General features: G+C 39.1%; 1 protein-coding gene across 3 annotated transcripts in view; it reads right to left on the bottom strand.

The window, feature by feature from the left end:
* plxna1a (plexin A1a) overlaps positions 1-22949 on the bottom strand; it is a 226431-nt gene that overhangs the window by 34806 nt on the left and 168676 nt on the right. For 2 of the 3 annotated variants that reach the window (XM_077218621.1, XM_077218622.1), the window contains exons 12-19: positions 20537-20727; positions 13878-14029; positions 13175-13295; positions 11833-11969; positions 7592-7759; positions 2148-2241; positions 1576-1812; positions 229-372 (exon numbers count right to left, since the gene is read on the bottom strand). In XM_077218621.1, coding sequence (XP_077074736.1) covers positions 229-372; positions 1576-1812; positions 2148-2241; positions 7592-7759; positions 11833-11969; positions 13175-13295; positions 13878-14029; positions 20537-20727 — 1244 coding nt within the window. Of the gene's footprint in view, positions 1-228; positions 373-1575; positions 1813-2147; positions 2242-7591; positions 7760-11832; positions 11970-13174; positions 13296-13877; positions 14030-16886; positions 16966-20536; positions 20728-22949 lie in introns of those variants that run through there. The other variant, XM_077218623.1, reaches the window with a different exon arrangement.

Genomic DNA, 22949 nt, shown 5'->3' with positions numbered 1-22949 from the left:
AAAATAATACGACTGCAGAAAACAGGCGTATATTTTTCTTCTCGAAGCATTACGCTTCCAGAGCCATCACAACGAATGACATGCGAAGAGAAGATAAAGACTGTCCTTTCAAGATGTTTTCCTTCGGCGGGGCATTCGGTTGGTGTTAAGTTCATTTCTGTCTGCCAGTTGTCATTTCAGATCTTTTGACATTTGGTCAGAGTGAACTTGAGGATCTTGAGTACATACCGTCACTTTGTGCTGGCCGGTGAGGTTGGGCCATTCGCACAGCAACTGGGTCTCAGAGAGCGTCAGAACGCACGGTGTCTCTCCGATAAACACGGTGTAGTTCAGTCTGGAGTTACCAGGAGCGACAGGAATCAAATTACGACCCTGCAATGATGAATAAAAAAGATATCAGATATGAAAAAAATATCTTTTGCTTTTTTTGACATGATTTTCATCAGGGCGTTATCATGTATCATTTGAACTTCACTTTAAACTAAATAATTCACATACAGATAATAAATTTACAATAAAACATAATAAACAAATGAAATAAAAAATAAATAAATTATATATTTAAATTGATATTTTTTGTGTGTTGGCAACAGTGAAAATATGAAAAATGTCTATAGAATGTTCATTGACATTAAGCTGAAAGTATCCTTTAAAGCACCAGAATGGGTTTTCAAGTGATGGTCTATTTTTGTCTGAAATAAATTTAGCATCACACAACCTTGGACACGTAAAGGTCATGTAGATATTGATTTTAAAAAAGCAAAGAAAACCCCAGAGGAATGAACATATCCTGTGACTGATCTCCTCAATGGAGATAAACAGTAAGGAAAATAAAGGACGGAAATCTCTGCAGCCACATGGACGGACGGGACAGGAAAGAGAAATGTTGACAGCAAAGCACCAACATCCCCCCATCCTCAGGGTTCAGTGATGCCATGGCACGATGCTCTTTAATGCAAATTCCGCTCCCTCTCCCCTTCTCATCTCATTCGCGCCGCCAACCCCAGATCAAATTAGATGAGAAATTAATTGCGTGGAGAATGTGATGCATCTCCAGAATATCCCTGATTATTTCACCAAATTGCATTTCGTATTTTCCTTCGCTTTGCTAATGCACCGGGTTGTTTTTTCTCCCCCCCAATAAGCCAGATGGGGGATCGGGCATTAAGTAAAAAGGTTTCGTTAATAAATTTCCATTTAACAAAGAAATATCACCCGTCATGCTTCGACTCTCACCTCAGTTGGTTTAAAGAAAAGAGAAGCTTTCATTACAGGAGAAACCAGCTGGTATCTGTGATCAGCAGTTTGAAGTTTATAAACGAAGGGATGAAGAAAGTTGTAAGTATAGACCAGACAAACCAATAAAAGAACGATACGAGAGAATCAGATATCAGGGTTTTTTTCCGAGTTATTTGCTATTTTTCAGTGTACTTGTATTTATTGGTACAGTAGACAGGACAGGAAAATGTGTGCAGAAGAAGGGGGAACATGATCAGTAAATGACTCAGACTGGCCGCATGAACCTCACATCAATACACACAAATCCATCGACATCTTGAAGCAAGTGACTTATACCTTCAGGATGAGGGGAGATGTTGGTTTGAGCTCCAGAATGCCTGTGGGACTGAGGGGTTCAAAGACAGGGTCCGGGTAGTAGCTAAAGCTCTCGTTGACGACCACAAGAGCGTGGACGTTATCCATGTAGAAGCCGATCTCATCTGGTCCGCTGCCAGTCTCTGCAAAGCCTCTCTCTGAATCAGCCACCGACGGGGCCAGACAGACCATAACTGAGTTGTTGAAAACAGTGCAGTTCTGAGTAGAATAGGAAAACAGAGAGACAAAACTTCAGAAAACTTTTCTAAACAAATTGTTGTGATGTTGATAAACACAGGAGTCATTGTACGAATTGTGTAGAAAATGAAACAGTGAGAGAAAGATATTTATGTGACCTTTCCCAAGATAAAAATGGAGGTTAGGATTGTGTGCCTCTTTTACGGAGGAATATATTAGCAAGAACAGTGGCAGGAGAACATGTGTGAGCTTTTGTGAGATGAACATTTAGATGGTTTCCTTAGAGCGAAGGAGAAAGCTGACTGAAAAATGCAGGAATACAAGGGAAAAATATAGATACTTAAAAAGATACTTACATGGAAGGACTCGGCAGAGCCGTACTTGGCTCTGATCTTGGGTTCTTTAATGGTGGCCAGGTTGGTGCCGCTGATAGTCAGCAGAGTCCCACCGCTGGGAAGAGAAACAGGAAGTCATCATCGAAACATGATGGGTACAGATCTCACACAATAACCCAATCATACAGTCTAACTCAACACTTGGCCTTGAAATCTGAAGAAATATCAGTCTATCAAGCTTTTCATCCCAAAGGGAGGTAAAACAGAGCAGAGGTAATATATCCCATAAATACTTTTGGCGATGAGACACAAAAAGGATTTTCGTGAAGAGCCGGGAGTTTAAAGACATTCCACCTCTACATATGCAGCACCCGTTTCATAAGTCAAAAAAGAGGCTGAGATTAGGTGATGCGGTTATTCAGAGCCCATCAATTCAAAGCTAGCATTTTATAGCTTTCAGTCAGTGGCTGTTAGCTTCAAGGCTAACTATATGCTAGTGCACTTCTGTACTGATTTAAAGTCTTTCATTTCTGTAAGACCAAATATACTAATGTATTTTTAAATGAGAGATTTTAATTAGGTGAAAAATCAACCTCTAGACTGAGAATGTCCCTCCCATAAATGTACATCCCCTTTTACTTGAAATGACAATTAGCAAACTGACAATGCTCACTTTATTTATTTTCTCAACCATCAATTGGACACAAACAAATACATTCATTGTGAAAGTGGTATTTTAAATGCAATTTTGCCAGCCTGTGATGTAAACTAAATGCAACTGGCTGTTTAGAAAAAGAGAAAGCTCTTGAACCTCATCCTGCCCCAACTTCTCGTTTCAAAAGGAAATGTGTCAACCCTGCAGCTCAGTTTGTCTTGCCAGGTGTTTGGAGACCTGTTCGTTCACAGCACACTATATGTGTGGAGTTCTTTCAGTCTCTCTCCTTAGTCCATAGTCTGTCTGACAAAGTGAAAATCCCTCTTAACTCAGGTACAAGCTTCAGAGAACAAGAAAAAGGACACTGCCTACAAATAGATTCTCTACCTACCACTGAGAAGATATCTCATTCCAGTCACAATGCTTGCCGGTATGCAACTGTACACTTGATGAATTGCAAGCATGCAGTCCTGTTCTCTTTATTACCATGGCTGCAACCAACCTCAATAGTCGAGAGGACAAAAGTGTTACCTTCAAATGACATCAAATCAGTTTAACAGTTCAGCTAATTTGAACTAATCTACTCAGCAAAAAGTATCTTCACTAGTTGATAAGTCAACAGGTTTCTATCCATCCATCCATCCATCCATCTAATTTCAATAATTTTATATATATTTCAGTCACAAATAAAGTGTTTAGAGTTTATCTGCAGTATGTCAGAAATAGAAACGAATTCAATCAAGCTACCGTAGTTAGTTTTGCGAGTTTGGAGCCTTTACTGTTCTTGGTTTCTTCCATGTTTGTCCTAACTTTTGGTCTCTTGGCAATTGTCTGTATTTGATGATGCAATATGCACTTTTAGATTATATTTTTTGGCTGATCTAAACACTAAATCGTTTCATGAAACCAATTTGCCTAGGGTTCCCTATGCCGACATCTTCCGAAGAAAACACTTGTGTTCACAAGCTTGTTGACATAGGCGGTCTGTGAGTTTGAGTCTCACACCGTACCGCTGCTGATGTCTCTGCCTGTTTGCCTCTGTGACACCTGCTGTGTGCCGTGGCCCTGAAGGCCATTTTCAGCTCAAATCAATACACCTTCTCTCAGTGCTGACTAACAGGCTCTGGGGCCACAACTTTTGGATTTCAGTTATGTCTGTTCAAGCTAAGGGCGACTTCTGCACAGACGCAGTCATTTCTGGTTCTGCTTTGATCCCTGAGTGTGTGTGTTTGTTTTTCAGAGGCAGATGGAAGGGGGGAAAGGTACAATGGTATAGACTCCTGCGGGATAATGGCCCCATTCAAAGCAGGGCACGATGGAGAAAGAACACGCTTGACTGCAGCGGCCTGGGTTAGCATCAGAACACACAATCATACAGATACTCAGTTGAGAGCATGTGTGTTGTGACAACTGACTCTTTTGTGACTATAGAAAAAAGAGAGTAAATGTATATATATATATATATATATATATATATATATATAAATTTACTCTCTTTTTTCTATTTATTGAGACTTGCTCAACTTGCATGCTGCTTCTACACATGTAACATACATGAAATAACCCCTGTATCAGATACATATTACTATACAGGTGGAGCTGGGGAAGGTGGAGGGTTTCTGAAAGTGGGCTGCACTACTGGTATTTGAATGTTGAGCCGCAGCTTATTGGCCTATGATGCAACAGCAACCGATCAGCTGCGCTATTTAGATGACCATAGATATATACAATAGATGTCGCCTTGGCTACGCCAGTTCATTGGAACGAATGTGTCAATAGAGCCGCCATCATGGAACAGGGGAGCCCCTCCTCTTTAATGCATCTGCGTCAATGTAGGAAAAGGTCTAATAGAAATAAAATCACACATAAATCGTCATGAATGCGATTTTCTAGTTGTTTTGGTTCGTTCCAACGTTCAGACATATATTTTACATTGAGTCCAGAGAAATGTAAAAAATGTTTACACAATTTTACATTCTTGTTAAATGTAATCCCTAGCTGTCTGGTTTTTAGATTTCGTTCACGTGAACATCCATACGCAGCACAAAAGTCCGGCATCATCCATGAATTCAGCGTTACCTAGCTACTTCCTATGACAAGACCCCTGTTCCAAGATGGCGGCGGTTTTGACACATGCTTAGAACCCCAAGGCGACATCTAGTGTATATATCTATGTTTAGATGACAATGTGATTGCTACCGAATGAGTTAAGGACCTATCGGACTGCGCCATCTAATGCCAGAACTTGGTATAAATATGGTAGGAATTATAACCTGGACCAGATATCAGAAATGATTCAAATATTGTTTTAAAAGCAAAAAATAAAATAGAAAAATAACAATTGTTAGACACAGATACATGCTAAGTACATAAAGTCAACAGCTTTGCTGTATAGCTTTACATTTTTCACCTTTTTGCTCTCAAAGAGCATACAGCTGACACCACACAAAAGTAAATAAGAAAGTAAGTGATAGAAAGAGCGAGAGAGGGGGAGTGTTGAGAGCTTCTTTTCATCTACAGGCTTTTAAAGAGCTCACTCTATAACCCGCAAGAGAAGCGAAGATGCAGGTGATAAGTGCTCCATCCTGCCTGCCCCATCTGACACCGCTGATGGTGTTTCTATAGACTTGTTGTTTTTATTTCACCCCCGACACCGACAGGCCAGACATGCTTTAGTGCAAATCACTGCTCCTCCCTGGAAAGCTGCAAAAAGCATCACCTGACAGCAGCTCTGCTCACAGGTGCAGAAGTTTGATGGCGTGAAGGGAGCGACGCCTAAAATAATCTCATTTTTCAACCTCTTAATGAGTTCTGCTCATGTGTCAAGAGAAAGCGGAACACAAATAGCTTCGTATTGATTTTTATTACTTCTTTGTAGTTCCAACGTCCTTCAGCGAGGTAGGAGGAATTGCTACGTTTTTAATTTTGCCATTTTTATTAAGAGGGGTAGAGAGATGACAGAAAATGATGGCAAAGGAACTGGGAGAAAAAGTGGCCCGGATTCGAACCCGTGACTACCAAATGAACACCACAGCAATGTGTTTTGGAGCACATATGCTAACCACAGGCCATGGCTCCGAAAAAAACAACTACATTTTAGTGTTTAGTGGAAGTGAGTGTAAGTAGAGGGTGTAACTTTAATTTAAAAAAAAAAAAAAACACTTGAGAAAAGCTTGAAATTCTCAAGATCCAATGTACAAATTATAATTTCAGTCAGCAATTTTTGGGCCGCAATCAGTTGAGGTTCGTCTTGTGGTGCACGTAGCATATTTAGCTAACTGCCAACTATTTTAAACAAACCACAAACTGTTTTATCATATATTTGTGATGTGTAAATCTACAATTAATTTAAAAGAAATTACATACATGGTACTTAATTTGATTGCTTTTAGAGGGAAAAGCTGCTCATTACTGCTGGTCTAGGAGCAGTTTTCTTAGTAATAATAGCATATCGGTGAAACAGATTTGGCAAACTATCCAGTGTTTGCGCTCTGGATAGCATCAACATGTTTTTGCAGTGTTGAGCAGTGTAGTCAATCACAAACATAGCTGTTGATTTCCTGAAAGCAATGGTCAATCAGAGGTGTTAAGTTTTGAGCGGTGAGTGGATTCGGAGTTCTGTGCTTGCAAATCCTCTCATTATAACATACAAAGTGTAGACAGATTCATTGTGCAGTCACTTGCACTTTAAAGGAATTTTGTGAGATTGCGATGAACTGAGATGAGTGACAGCTTTTTATAAAGGGAGCGCTCTTTGAGCACTTTCTGACATGCCGAATCCCACACACAGCATGCTTGTTTTTCTGTTAAAATTAATAGTGGTTTGTGAATGTGGTCCCTTTAATAACATAAGTTATCGATAGCATTTATGCTGAGATGTGTAGGTTGTGCGGTGACATGTAACTTGAAACTATTTCAAGGAAATCTATTTCAATGTGTTTTTAAAGGGAAGCGCATCTCCTTGCCCTGGAGTTGGTTCATCCTCCGCATATGCAACTGCATTTATAATTATATATACAGTGCCTAGCATAAGTGAACACACCCATGCTAAAGTTGACTAAAAAGAGGAATAAAAACTCATCTTTTGGAAATTGATCTTAATGCCTTAATTTAAAAAATGAGGGAAAATCCAATCTTTAGGGACACCAATTTTCTTTGTGAATGATAATGTATCGTAAATAAATAAATGTTCTTCCTTAAAATACAGGTTGCATAAATCAAGACACCCCTATGTTAAATTCCCATAGAGGCAGGCAGATTTTTATTTTTAAAGGCAAGTTATTTCATGGATCCAGGATAATATGCATCCTGATAAAGTTCCCTTGGCCTTTGGAATTAAAATATCCTCACATCATCACATTCTCCTCATCATACCTAGAGATTGGCATGGTGAGAGATTGGGAAATTGTGAAAGAATGGTTGGGAGGGAGCATGAAGAATCATTTTCACATGAATGGACACCTCTGAGACCAGACTTTAAATTAATTTTAAGACTTTGGGATGTGCTGTAGGAGACTTTACAGAGTGCTGGACTCTTGCATTGTCAATACAAGATCTTCAACAAACACTGATGCACCTCTTAATGGAAATAAATGTTTTTCAATCAAAGACTCTGAAGCAATTACCTATTTAAATCCAAACAGCGACCAAATTTTTCCAAATTTTTAAGATGGTGAGAAGAAAAGAAGGCTGCAACAAACCAACATTGTAGTCATGCTTCTATTCTATTCTGAAGTCACAATGTTGCGATTTTAAATACTCAAATAACACAAACGCAGATTGTGGGCCACTGAACAGCTGTGTCGCCTACCTAGCAATGCTCCAGTCTGGGTCTATCTTCAGAACGGTGGGGTCCTCTGTGTAGTTAAACTTCACCTCGGGGTTCCTCAGCTCAGCAGAGTCAATGTCCACCATAACCGGAGTACTTCCCGCGTTCACGCCGGCCGGGGTCACACACACAATCTCTTTAGAGCTCCGCCTACAGTCATGGAGGAAGCGCAGAGGTGTATTAGTGTAAAAGTAACTGAAAGGTTTACTAATTCTCATCACAATCAGAGCCTGTGCTGTTAAAGCATGTCATCACATTCATATTTCATCATAACACAGATTCTGTACTCAGAAAGAGTTAAGTTTGTTTGATGAAGCTCTATCATTTGTGTTAACAACCATATGGGTTTCAAAGACTTCGGGTCTGTTTTTCTCTGGCTGTCTGCTTCACTCTCTCCTCCTGTACTGGAGACGTGCCTGCAATCTCCATGCATGTCCCCTTAGTACGTTGCCATGGGAACGCTTTTCAAGATGCACACCCCAGAAATCCTCAGAAGACTGCACATATTTTGACAAGGTGGTTGTCACAAACAAAAAAAAACAAAAAAAAAGATGGAAGAGTGCAAAGAGAGCGAGTTGTGGAGCGGATAAGCCACAAATTTCCTCAAAGGTAAAATATACAGACATTCAATGAAATGAAGTGCAAAATGCAACCATTGCTTTGGGATATTTTTTTAGAGATTTTGCATTTTAAATATGTAATTTGGATTACAGACATGTAGAATAAATTTGAATATAAATGCACTGGATATTATGAATGGAAGACACAAAACACACACACAAAAAGGAAGCAGGGCATATGAAAGGGATGGTTCAGCCGGAAATGAAGATCTCATGTCTTTTGAAACACGTTTCATTTTTTTTTCTTCTGTAGAACACAAAAGATGTTTTACAAAATGTCCGAGCTGCTCTTTTCCACAAAATGAAAGTCCAATGGGGACTATGGCAATAATACAAGACTTTCAGAGAATAATGAATGAAATTTCAGTCTGTTCCTCATACAATGTTATTATATGGCTTTAAAAGGCTTAAAATATAGTGCAAATATAGTTTCATGATGCTTTCAAGGAATAGTTCACCATAAAATGAAAATAATTTTGTGATAATTTACTTAGCCTCATAGTGACTAACTGTATGCCCTATTTTTATTTATTTGTGGAACATGAAACAAAATAGTTGAAATTGTACAACACTTTGGTTCACTGTGGTTACACACACACACACACACACACACACACACACACACACACACACACACACACACACACACACACACACACACACACACACACACACACACACACACACACACACACACACACACACACACACACACACACACACACACATACATACATACATATATATATATATATATACAGGTCCTTCTCAAAAAATTAGCATATTGGATTAAGTTCATTATTTTCCATAATGTAATGATAAAAATTAAACTTTCATATATTTTAGATTCATTGCACAGCAACTGAAATATTTCAGGTCTTTTATTGTTTTAATACTGATGATTTTGGCATACAGCTCATGAAAACCCAAAATTCCTATCTCCAAAAATTAGCATATCATGAAAAGGGTCTCTAAACGAGCTATTAACCTAATCATCTGAATCAACTAATTAACTCTAAACACCTGCAAAAGATTCCTGAGGCTTTTAAAAACTCCCAGCCTGTTTCATTACTCAAAACCGCAATCATGGGTAAGACTGCCGACCTGACTGCTGTCCAGAAGGCCATCATTGACACCCTCAAGCAAGAGGGTAAGACACAAAGAAATTTCTGAACAAATAGGCTGTTCCCAGAGTGCTGTATCAAGGCACCTCAGTGGGAAGTCTTTCGGAAGGAAAAAGTGTGGCAAAAAACGCTGCACAACGAGAAGAGGTGACCGGACCCTGAGGAAGATTGTGGAGAAGGACCGATTCCAGACCTTGGGGGACCTGCGGAAGCAGTGGACTGAGTCTGGAGTAGAAACATCCAGAGCCACCGTGCACAGGCGTGTGCAGGAAATGGGCTACAGGTGCATTCCCCAGGTCAAGCCACTTTTGAACCAGAAACAGCGGCAGAAGTGCCTGACCTGGGCTACAGATAAGCAGCACTGGAGTACCCACAGTCAGTGATGGTCTGGGGTGCCATGTCAGCTGCTGGTGTTGGTCCACTGTGTTTTATCAAGGGCAGGGTCAATGCAGCTAGCTATCAGGAGATTTTGCAGCACTTCATGCTTCCATCTGCTGAAAAGCTTTATGGAGATGAAGATTTCATTTTTCAGCACAACCTGGCACCTGCTCACAGTGCCAAAACCACTGGTAAATGGTTTACTGACCATGGTATTACTATGCTCAATTGGCCTGCCAACTCTCCTGACCTGAACCCCATAGAGAATCTGTGGGATATTGTGAAGAGAAAGTTGAGAGACGCAAGACCCAACACTCTGGATGAGCTTAAGGCCGCTATCGAAGCATCCTGGGCCTCCATAACACCTCAGCAGTGCCACAGGCTGATTGCCTCCATGCCACGCCGCAATTTCTTTCTGTGCCTTACCCTCTTGCTTGAGGGTGTCAATGATGGCCTTCTGGACAGCAGTCAGGTCGGCAGTCTTACCCATGATTGCGGTTTTGAGTAATGAAACAGGCTGGGAGTTTTTAAAAGCCTCAGGAATCTTTTGCAGGTGTTTAGAGTTAATTAGTTGATTCAGATGATTAGGTTAATAGCTCGTTTAGAGACCCTTTTCATGATATGCAAATTTTTTGAGATTTTGAGATTTTTGAGAATTTTGGGTTTTAATGAGCTGTATGCCAAAATCATCAGTATTAAAACAATAAAAGACCTGAAATATTTCAGTTGCTGTGCAATGAATCTAAAATATATGAAAGTTAAATTATTATCATTACATTATGGAAAATAATGAACTTTATCACAATATGCTAATTTTTTGAGAAGGACCTGTATATATATATATATATATATATATGTGTGTGTGTAAAAAGAAAAAAAAAATATTTTTTTTTTTTTGAGAAATGTCAATATAATCCATATAATATAAATCAATGGGCTCCAATATTATTTAGTCCCCAATATTCTTCGAAATATTTTCATTTGTTAATAGAAAGAATGGTTTAGACAAAGTTAGTAAATGATGACAGAATTTTCACTTTTGGGTGGACTAAATGGCATAAATGGCCCTAGTCTCCATCCAAACTATGTGAGGGCAAGTAAATGATGAAAGAATATACATTTTTGAACGAACTATCACTTTAACATCCTTGCACAATGGGTTAACAGGATGTGGACCTTCTCTCTGAAGCGAACCCTGGCTCTGAGACCAGGTGTGGTTGACGTCTCAGTCAGCGAGAACCGCGGTAATCCTCATTCTCTCCTTCTCTCATTTCTGAGACTTGGCAGCGAGACAATGTTTTTTATTCTCCGCTGCAATGCAGAGCGGTCTGGAGCTACAGATAGACAGGCGGACAGCAGGAACACTCATTCACTGTCCCTGTCCACAAACGGAAGCGCACAATCGACCGGGACCGCATGTGCCATTACGTGCCTGATGTTCGTGCCTTCAAAGTGTCTCTTTAAGCTGTAGATACACGCTGAGGGGTAAAAAAAAATGGGCCAGGGTGTTTTGACTGACGGAATGACAGGTGGACGTGCTAAGGTGAGAAGCCGGAAGACATTTTTTTGGAAGGATACGGATAAAGACAGAGGGAGACAACTTGGCCGATGAATAAGCAGAGAGAGTAAGAGGAAAAAGCACCACATTAACAAGCAAGCGGAGACTGTATGTTGGCAAATGCTACACTAAAACAGCCAACAGGCTAACCATCAAAACAACTGGCACAGAGCCTATGGAGCATATAAAACAGTAAAACAAACAAACACAAACTATGTGACAGACAGAAACAGAAAGTTAGAAAGAAAGCCAGACAGATGGAGGGATAAACCGATAACAAGACAGACAGAAGGGCAGCCAAACAGACAATTATGTTCTTTTGCCTTATTATTAGACCGGTCACAGGATGGACTCGCACTTGGATCACCCAAATAAGCTGAATAATCATTTATATTTTGAATTATTTCTAGGCAGATGCATTTGACACTGTGACCATCCCCAATATGTTTAATTGGTATATACCACTTCATACCATCAACATGCCAGAAGTGTATGACATAGCAACTAAAAGATACACACAAGATATAGAAGAGCAGTGCTCACTTTTTGAAATGACAAGGGTGACGCCCAATGTTGACCCCAACCGAGCTGCCAGCGTTGAGGTGGTTTCCTTCAATAGTGATTCTGGTTCCTCCTGAGAGGGGTCCCTGAGCAGGCTGGACACGTGAGAAGTACGGCGTCTGAGGAAGATAATTATACATTAAAGAAGTTCATTGTTATTGTCATCCATTTCAAACACTATTAGTACAAAGTATACCCATATTGGGCGTCACTCTTGCCACCAACTCTGTGAATTTAACTTCATGTGTTCCTGATATACACTACCGTTCAAATATTTGGTGTTGGTAAGATTTCAAACATTTTTAAATTAAGTATCTTATGCTCACCCTGTCTGTTTTAATTTGATTAAAAATACAGTAAAAACTGTAATATTGTGAAATTTATTACAGTTTATAATTTAAATATAGTTTTTTTATTTTACTATATTTTAAAATGTAATTCATTTATGTGTTGGGAAACTGAATTATTTTTTAAGCAGTCATTACTCCAGTCTTCAGTGTCACATGATCATTCAGAAACCGTTCTAATATGCTGATTTGCTGCCGCTTACTATTTTTTGTGGAAACTGTGACAATTGTTTTCAGGATTCTTTGACGAATAGAAAGTTCAAAAGAACATCATTTATTTGTATCTTTTGTGACATTATAAATGTCTTTACTGTCACTTTTACTGTCCCAATTTTATGTGTCTTTGCAGAATAAAAGTATTAATTTCTTTAAATCTGTCACTATTAGCCACGCACTCCTTGGGTGATCACAGACTACATTTCCCATCATGCATCTCCCTGGACTGATTACACCATACACCTGCACTGCGCTGATTACACACACACACACCAGCATCTCATTCACACACACACACATACACGCACCACACCAGTGCAAAGTCTTCATTTGCTTGGCTGTCATTACCGAGTGTTTCTTCCTGTGGATTGATTATTACCTTGACCTTGGACTGTGTATCCCGTTTTTGATTTTTCTCTGCCCGCCCCGACTTGGATTATTTACTGGACCTTGCTTCTCGCTGCCTGCCCCAGCCATTGCGTGTTACCTGGTTTGTCTCTGCCTTGTCTCCGTTGCCCTGTTTGCTGTTGTTGATTCCTGCCTGTTTGACTACTCTAATAAAAGCTGCAAATGGATCCCCTTGCGTCTGATGCTTCATAACAAAAATGTACTGATCTAAAACTTTTGAACGGTACTGCATTTATTCACAAGTGTTTGTTTGGAATTATATGCATCCAATTTGCATAATTACAATAATCCAAAGGCAACAAGATCTGAATGTATCTGTAGGATTAAGTGTCTCCAGACTCCTAGATGCTCACCACAAAGGTGAATGCCCTGGGTGAGAGGGCTCTGTAGTCAGCCAGGCAGTCTCTCACGCACACCTCCACCTGGGCTTCCTGCACACGGTATCCTGTGGCGTCATTCAGCAGACACACAATCCTGCAGAAGAAAGACATGTCAGAATCCTCTTTAAGGTTTGTGATTAACAGCAGTGCTAAGTTACCAAAGGCCTCAAGGGGAGGAAGGTGAATGGATGGATTTATATGATACAGCGCAAGTAAATATTATTACCATAATTAATCTGTTTCTGATTTATGAGCCGGCCCAGACTGAATCTGCAGACTTTTTTTCTGCATTTCCTGCACTGCAAGGATTCTTAATTTAAATGTGGTAAAATGTGTTATAATTACTTGACACTTATCAGAACTAACAATATATTAAAAACACAATTTGTAGGTTGATTTTGATCGATCATACAGTGAAAAGGAGTATTATAGTTAGGTTTGAATATTTAAAGGCTGTGAGGTATAGACTTAGTCTTTACAATGACACAAACTGTATAATTTGCACAACTTAGAAAACTGTTTTATGGAGTTTTTGTCAACTGATTTTTTATATCAGAAAGACATTATTCTCCTGTGCACAATTTTCATGAAGTTAAACAACAGTACAATACATTAAACAAACTGTATTTCTATCCCTCACAGCCTTGTTTTCCAAAAATCTTCAAGTATTACCCACCTTTCCGCGCTAACATATTCCTCTTCAATAGGAACACAGGGTACTTTTCCTAGCCGTACACCTGTCATAATGTCTCTGAACTGTAGACCCAGATTCTCTCCAGTGATGGTGAGCCTGGTTCCGCCTTGCCGTGGTCCGGTCTCTGGAAACAGCTGTCAGATGAGGAAAAAAAGAGATATTAGTTTGATTGGATACGGAGTAGGAGATTTAGAAGATTAAAATACAACAAACCAAATATTCGTTTTGGACTTTTTGCCATGATGAGTAGAAGGACAGAGAACAAGATCAGTAAATGTAGAATAAAGAAAAAAAGTCTGAATATTCTGATATCTGTAGACCACATAATGGTCCACTGGTTAGTGCACAGGTCTTGGCATTGAACCCTGTAGCTACTTATAGTCTCAGAGTTCCAACACAAACTCAGACACCTTGCATTTTAATGGAGACAAATCACCCCTTGGCGCAGGGGAGCAGAAGCCCCTAATGCTGGGCTTGGCGAAACACCTCTCTCCAACCCCCCCTCCATCCATCCTCTAATTGAAACTTATTACCCAGGCTCTCGGATCCACGCTTCAGAGCCGCATGGCGCAAGGCAGTGGGATAATGTGATTTATTTAGCCGGATTATTCTCCGTAACGAGGACAGGTGTGGCATGACAAAACAAATATGGTGAATGATGTGCCGCTGTAACAGCAGGATGGCGCCCCATAACAGCCATCATGAGGTAATTACAGGTACTCTGTACGCCTGATCTCTCGACCACAAGGTCTCCACAGCAAACTGGAGCCAGGCCTCGGCTGCATCACTGCCACAATGGCTGTGGGCCTAGACTGGAGCCTTGAGGTACCCCTATGTGTAAAATGACATTGCATAGAAAACTGTAAATTGAACAAGTGTGAAATGAGAAAGTTTGCCATACAATTCAGATTTTCTTGTTGGTTGTGTACAGCCAAAGTAACCATAGTCTCAGCCTCACTAAGCAGAGAATAATAATAAAATGAATGACAGGAAGAGGAATTCAATGAAATTTAAAAGAATTGCAAAATAAATTCAATGCAGGTGGTCCATAAAAATAAAATGAAATAAAAATGAAATAAAACAGATTTAACTGACCACAGCAAACCAAATAAAATAAAAATCTATTATTATTAGTTATTAGCCATCTTTCTATTCACTTTTTAATTTTTTATCTTTTAGTTTCGCCTGTCAAACCAACATTCACCTTGATATCACAAGTACATTTTTATTTTTATTTTTATTTTAACTGCATCGTTGCATTCACATTCGAATTAAACTGCAACCTCAAATTAAATTCAAATTGAGCTGAGTTGGAATTTAAAAGGCATTTTCAATTCAGTTCTGAATGTTGTATAACTGTTGCATTCATAACTGGCAAGAGTTGGCCAGTTAAAAAATTGTTTTGGCTGACTTCAAGCAACTTCCTTATGCCTGGAACAAGGTAGGGTGCAGTGATATAATGAGCACTTTTGAGGAAGAACTATTCACTGGATTCGCCAAATTCCAAGCCGTCGCTGGTCGCAACACACATCGATCACAACAAGCTCAAATGTGTCGGGCCATGCAAAACAAAAGTAATCCCAGGAACTGGTCAGTACGGTTATAATGCCTCAGATGGCACTGTACTGTCAATGCAACAACCCGAGTAGCTAAATAAATGCAAGCTGTATTGATGGAGCATATACTGTAAACCATCTGGTCTTGACCTGAAAATCACAGAATTTCGACTGAAGACTGTCGCTCGGGATTCCACTAAAATTAACCTACATTAGATGTCTTTTATTATGTTCAAAAAACAATTTATATGTTTCTAATTAAATCAGCCTTAGAGCGAAATGATAGATAAAAATAATATCTCTCAACACAAGTGGGAGAACACTAATATACACACACGTTCTCCCCCAGGACCTTGTTAAATTACACACAGTTAAGTAAATCTCCCTTCATTATCAGCTCTGGTTAACGATACATTTCAAAAAAATACATGCAATTACTGAGATTAAAGTGCACCAGAATGCACAAAACCCCCTGTCGATTTCCAGTGGCGAGATTATTACTGTTTGTGTATTGCTTTCCCCCCACCCCCCGCCAATGGGTGGGAGGACGACAATGGAGGGAGAGTGGGAGGATCGGAGAAGACGGCGGGTGAAAAGAATAGGGGCAGATTGGGGTGTCTGAAGACCTCCGTCTTCCAGATCCCATCCGCCCACATGCCACCTGCACAGTGTGTAAGGCTTAACGCTTTCCTGATGTTGCGTTTGTCTACCGTCTTTCTGTTTGTCGGTCTTTCCCTGATCTTCATCAGCAAGGTGGTCTTTCATCTTTTGGCAAACACAGAAATGCAGGATGGGTAAAATCTCTCAAAAAAAATTTGGCAACAAATTACAGTCAAAATTTACTGGTAGAAACATCTACTTGCGCTTTTCAGCCCTCAGATACGCAACACAGTTCTGTCTGGCACCCCCTCTCCATACGTCTGCGGCTGCATGCTTCCTGATGTAATTGAGGTTAAGTGTCTTTGCTTACGGGTACAACAGTTTCACTTGGGATTTCACCCAGAAAACCTTCTATTTATAGAGCTTCCACCAATCTGCTGAAGAATGGAAAAATGTATCAAAGTTCTGCCATATCTGTCGCTTTAGTTATGTAGCTTTCCAGGGCCCTAATTTGCTTCCTTTTTTCCCTATTTTCCCATCAAATATTGCTAGTTTGTAGCATATGTTCTCAAATCCCTCTCCCCCTAAGCCAATCTTAGAGCCTCGTATAGACCATAGAGTCAAAAATTGGCTTTTTGAACAGAGCGATGCCAATAACGAATACAGCATAACGAAACATGGAGGGAAAAGTGGTCTGTAATTGGTTTCAGAGGGGTTGTTTTACATGTAGCTTGATAGCATCCAATCACAACCAGACTTAGATGGGCAGCAGCAGAAGTCCGTCTCCCTAAAGGCACGTGAGGCTTAAGACTATTTTCATTTGTTACCTACATGAAGAGAATGGAATCTGAATCATCCAATCAGACGCAATGGTTTTTTCTACCCCCTCTCTTTGTCTGTCTCACTTCATCTCACTGCATGAAAAACAAGGCAGAGCAACATGTATATTTTACATATTTCAGTGTCAAAGCTTATCAGAGCTGCTTACTGTTGACAGAGGTGTGATAAGGGTGCGTGTGTGTGAGAGAGAGAAAATACGAGATAAAGAAAAGAAAGTTCGGCATAACAAACCTTGCTGTTGCCCCCGGTTAGGTGCGCTTTCCTCTGGTGTAATTAGAAATGGAGAAAATCTACACTCTGAGCAAGTTAATGCGATATTGATGCCGAAGTGAAGAGGTGCATTTTGGAAAAAAACAAGAGCAAAGAAGCAGTCTAAGGAGGATTTTACCCCAAGATTGTAAGGGTTTTTCCACCCAGCATGTCACAAGACTTTGCAATTGAGTAGCTGCCAAAGAAATGAATGGGAATGCTAACGGCTAGCTCTCTCCAGGTATTACAGACCTTCTCAGCCCATAGAGTGAAAGGGCACAACTTTGACGTCAGCAGACTGCTTTAACGGAGACGCAAACCAGCAAACAATAAGACAGACATAAAGCAAATTCAATTACTACTCCTACCCAGGGGTCTCTCTCTGAAGAGAGAGAGACAGAAAATCCCAGTTTAAATACTCTATTCCAAATGAAATTAGAAGCTTATCCACCGGCTAATATACTAAATCACACTGCTCTGACGTGAACGAAGGAGAAACGAGGGAATGAGTGGGGTAGGAATTGTTATGGAACATAAATGCTCTATACGGAGCCAATAAATTATTTTTGTCATCATAGTTTTGTCATAATAAAATTAATTAAAAATATTATTTAAAAAAATGTAATCTAAGAAAAACATCAAAAGCACAAAATTACTAAAAGATTAAATCAAAATAAAAAAATAATGATATATTTACGTATGTATATTAATAAAACCAATAGCAGTATAGCCTTTAAAAATATAAAAATAACACTGATATTTTATTTTATTTTTTACATGAATGTGAAGTTCTGGAGAAAAAAAAAAACATTTAGTATGCCAAGTAAACTAATGATGGTACACTTCCCCACTGACTATTTAGTCAGTGGTTTGATTTGAATTGCTAAATATCTAATTACTATACTCACAATTTGATTTAAACCATTTACTGCTACTGTGCCTAATACTGGGCCAACTGGCGACTTACTCCGTTTTATTTACTCACTAAAGGCAATTTTACCCACATTTGGTAAGTGTGTATTTTAAACCCAGTTCACTACCTCATGTAGTCTCTCTAATAACATCAGACCTGTACCATAAAATGTCCAGAAATGGGCCTGTGAAGGAAGCACAGCCTGTGTTGCTGTTTTATAGGGTTTTGTAGGTCTAGTACATTTAGCATACTGTACTTCCATCCTTCACAGATTTATTTCGTCCACTCGTTCTTAAATCAAACATGGCGATCAACAGGTCACGTCAATGACGTTTGGTCACGAGACACTCTGGAACATACAATGCTTGACATCATGTGTCTAACTGCACCATATCTGATTTGAGAGCTGCGGTACAGGGGAAAATGTCAATTTCAAGCTTAATTTAGTCTGTTCATCACACAAAGCTATTGTATGACTTCAGAAGATTTTCTTGTAGGTCTGATTTTGGGCCTGTAGTCATCAAAACTGTTCAAAATAGTCTTACTGGTTAGCTGATTCCAAGTGAACTGAAAACAAGAGTATGTCTTTCCCTTTCTTTGTCTGTACCTCTTCCTTTTCTGTTTCTCTCGCCATTGAAGCTTTCAGCTCTGGTTATAGAGCGATAAGTAAGCAGAGAGACAGGCATGAGCTAACGGATTAGCAACTGTGCCACTGGCAATTACCCAGTATCAGGGGCTAATCTTACTGAGAGACACCGCTGTCTCTCAGACTGCCAGCTGCCAACACTGGCACACCGCAGTATATTAGCATCAATCCACCGCTGCACGGCAATAAAAGCACAGCGAGAGATTTGTTTGGCACTGCCATTGTGGAAAACATAAGATGGAGGTCTATTGTTTTTTTTTTTCTTAGATTAAGAGTGTCAGTGTCATAGAAACTGAAAAACAGTACGGACGTTTTAAAAGCCAGCAGATGGAGACATTATTCCAGCATGTCATTCAACAACGTCAACAATTGGAGGGTGGAGGACGCTGTGATCGGAGCTGTGTTTTTGTCGTATTAAGCGTTCGGCCAATCAACATACACCTACGTAACTGGTAGTTCTTATTGTGCTTGGTTAGACTTTAGTCTAAAAATTTTGTCCCCCCAAAAGGCGTTCCTATATCTAAAATCTTTCCCAGTCTCTGGGGTGCGTACATTCCAAAAATCAGGTACTTGCGCCAATAGGAACTATGAAAACGTTCCTCCGGTGCCATAGCCCCTTATGGCATTATTGCAAGAACCGACTTTTGAAACCTTTATATTTAAAGGGATAGTTCATCCAAAAAATAATTATTGTCATTAATTACTCACCCTCATGTTGTTCCAAACCCGTAAGACTTTTGTTCATCTTCGGGAAAAAATGTAAATCTTTTTGATTAAATCTGAAAGTTTTCTGTTCCTCCATTGACAGCTACGCAACTACCACTTTGAAGAGGTAGTTCAAAGAGATCGTAAAACTAATCCATTTGAATTGAGCGGTTAAGTCCAAAATTTCGGAAGAGACGCGATTGCTTTTTTATGATGAAAACATTTAATGTAGGCTTTTATTCACATATAAACATATACCAGCATAAACAGAAGCTCAACCAAACCTGTTTGACGCGTGAGAAAAAACCTTATTGGCTCTTGCTGAAGATCAAACATGATGGGAAACACGAGAATGAACCTCATTGGTTCTTGCAGAAGCTCAAACTTGCTTGCGAAACACGAGAATGAACCTCATTGGTTCTTGCAGAAGCTCAAACGTGATGCGAAACACGAGAATGAACCTCATTGGTTCTTGAGGAAGCTCAAACGTGCTGTGTAACACACGAGAATGAACCTCATTGGTTCTCACATGTCAAGCGAACATGCTTGAGCAACTGTTTATCATAACATGATGTGTGTTGAATGTTTATATGTGAATAAAAGCCTAAGTTCAATCTGTTCATCATATAAAGCGATCAAGTCTTACAATCTCTTTATGAACTTTTTGAAGCGTCAAAGTGGTAGTTGTGTAGCTGTCAATGGAGGGACAGAAAGCTCTCAGATTTCATCAAAAAGATGGGTTTCCGATGATGAACAAAAGTCTTACGGGTTTGGAACGACATGAGGGTGAGTAATTAATGAGAGAATTTTCATTTTGAAGAGTACTATTCCTTGTGTGTAACAGATGATATTTCAATTATATACAGTACATTGATCTGAACAAAATATAAATGCAAAAACATTATTTAAAATAACCATAGGACTACTCGGAAAAACTAATACAGTAAAAAGTGTATTTGATAGATTCTTTGCAGACCATAAGATGCAAAGAACAGTTGATGAACCTACATTTTAAACACTGTTCTGCAAAAACAACACCTGTTAAATGCTCACACAATAAAAAGTGTGTTTGACAGCCTTGTAAATAGTGAATGTGTTAAATGGAGTGTGACAGAATGAGAACGGGTGCTACCTTGTTGATTTTGGGGTGCGCACAGCGACTGTTTCCTGCACTGGGGTGCATCCAGGTGCTCTCTAGAGGAGCACACTCCTGTCTCAGTGAACATTTCTTTTCCTGCACGCACCAGCCGCAGTCGAACCGGGGATCCGCTTTCAGACACATCCCACAGCTGTCCCGCATGGCGTAACACTTGTACAGGTGCGCTGTCGAGAGAAACAGAGATAAAGAGAGGGATAAATATGCAAGCAGAGCAGAGGACAAAACCTTGCGACCGCACATCAGATGAATTCTTCATTAACGTGCCAAGTTGCTTGGCAACCATAAACCATCTACTGTTGAGCTAATGAACTGTAATACTCGACTGACTAAGTGTTTATTGTACTTATTAGACTTAATAAATTTGATTATTTTGAAACTTTTATTTTATATTGCTGTTACAGTTTTAGTTGTGAGTTTCACCTACATCTCACAATGAGCCTAAATACACCCCTTTACTGTAGTAAAATCATGCAACACCTTGTTTTTAATCTAATTTAATGCACTCAACATGAAAATTTGAGATAGAAAAAACAGCTAAAACCATCCTTTGCTGGTCTTAGCTGGTTTAACATTTATGTAGCTGGCCAAACTGGTCTTCAGTTGGTTTTAGCTGGTTGTCCAAGTCTGACCAGCTGAGTTTTAGCTGTTTTCAGCAGGTAAATGCATATGAATTAAGAGCATAACTTATGTACTATGTAAACACTATATATTATGGTATTTACATTATTCCAAGGTATTTCAAAGAATACTGAGGTACACATCCAAATAGTACCATGGTAGCCTTTTGTTTGAAGCTGAAAGCATGTAAAAGAGCACTGAAGTTGAACAAACAAGTTAATCTACACAAACAACAACTGCTAAACTGCCAAGTTGCATGTTGCCATTTGAACAAGAAAAAATGTAGGGTGGGACTTGATTTTGTCCATCTGGAATTGATTGAATGATTGGATGGTTGTGTTTTGCTATTGGTGGATCTCATGTGAGTGACAGGTTGTCCCGCCCTCGAACCACTAAACACATCTTCAGAATAGAGATGTTGCTACAAGGGGGAGGGGGAGTTATTTTGATTAAAGGTTACAAGGGCATGTGAATTAAAAGAATTATAACAATAATGTGCAGTGATAAATCATTTATAATAATAAATACTCCATAAACAAACAAGAATGGTCAATTTTGAATTTATGGTGACTTTAAAATGAGAGCACAAACACATTCTGCCATATTTTTTATCTAAAATGTTCAAATAGTTCCCTTTAAATGTCAACTGACAGGAAGAGAGATTAAAAATTGGATGATTTATGAAACAAAGGTATCACCTCTGCTACCGCTAGCAATTAGTGAATTACAGATGTTAAATTCCCATTGTAAAGAGAAAGATGGCAGATTTTTCATGCATCCCTGGAGCTTCATGGGACTGGGTGAATGTTCTGTTGCCTGGGTGTGCAGACTGCCGCCGGACTTCAAAGGCGACAGCGTATCCATCCGTCTCAGCCTCATGCTAATCTGATTAGCCACGGCTAAGCTTAAAAGTAGCGCTGCGCTAATTAAACTGAACCAAATGAATGATTTAATTACATTAACATTTCCACTTTACAGCAGGGCAAAGCTGGGGTTTTTCTCTGGCAGCGTGGCGAAGATGGATACATTTATTGTGCTATAAAGACAGCGCTGAGATCGGGAGAGAGAGAGAGAGAGAGAGAGAGAGAGAGAGAGAGAGAGAGAGAGAGAGAGAGAGAGAGAGAGAGAGAGAGAGAGAGAGAGAGAGAGAGAGAGAGAGAGAGAGAGAGAGAGAGAGAGAGAATACAGCACAAAAATATCTCAACATCCCAAAAATAAGATAGTTTAAGACTAAGAATATACACTGAATTTGTTTTTACAAATAAATGTATCAATATAGTGAGATTTATGCTGTAAACAAGGGGAAAAAAATGTATATGTCAATGTGGTTAAACTAAATTCAAGATGTTTTTCTTTGCATATATTTTCTTTCAATATTTTATACAATGTTTATTCAAGCAAATGTATCTTGTTTTATGGATGTAGAAATATTTGTCTGAAAAAAAACACAAATACAAATAAATGAATTAAAAATAAATATTATTTATTTATTTATTCATTTGCATGGTGCAGACATGCTTTCAAGACACCAAAATCTCTTGTCAATAATCTCTTTTATATATATATATATATATATATATATATATATACATATATATATATATATATATATATATATATATATATATATATATACTGACTTGGGGTCAGTAAGAAGTCTCTTATGCTCACTAAAGCTGCATGTATTTAAACAAACAAATTATTGTTTTATATTTTATGTATTCCTGTGGTGGCAAAGATGAATTTTCAGCAACATTATTCCAGTCTT

This window comes from Siphateles boraxobius, unplaced genomic scaffold (assembly GCF_051911475.1).
Source record: "Siphateles boraxobius isolate OS27281-9 unplaced genomic scaffold, OSU_SipBor_1 77, whole genome shotgun sequence".
NCBI lineage: Eukaryota > Metazoa > Chordata > Actinopteri > Cypriniformes > Leuciscidae > Siphateles > Siphateles boraxobius.
This window is presented reverse-complemented; position numbering and strand designations above follow the sequence as displayed.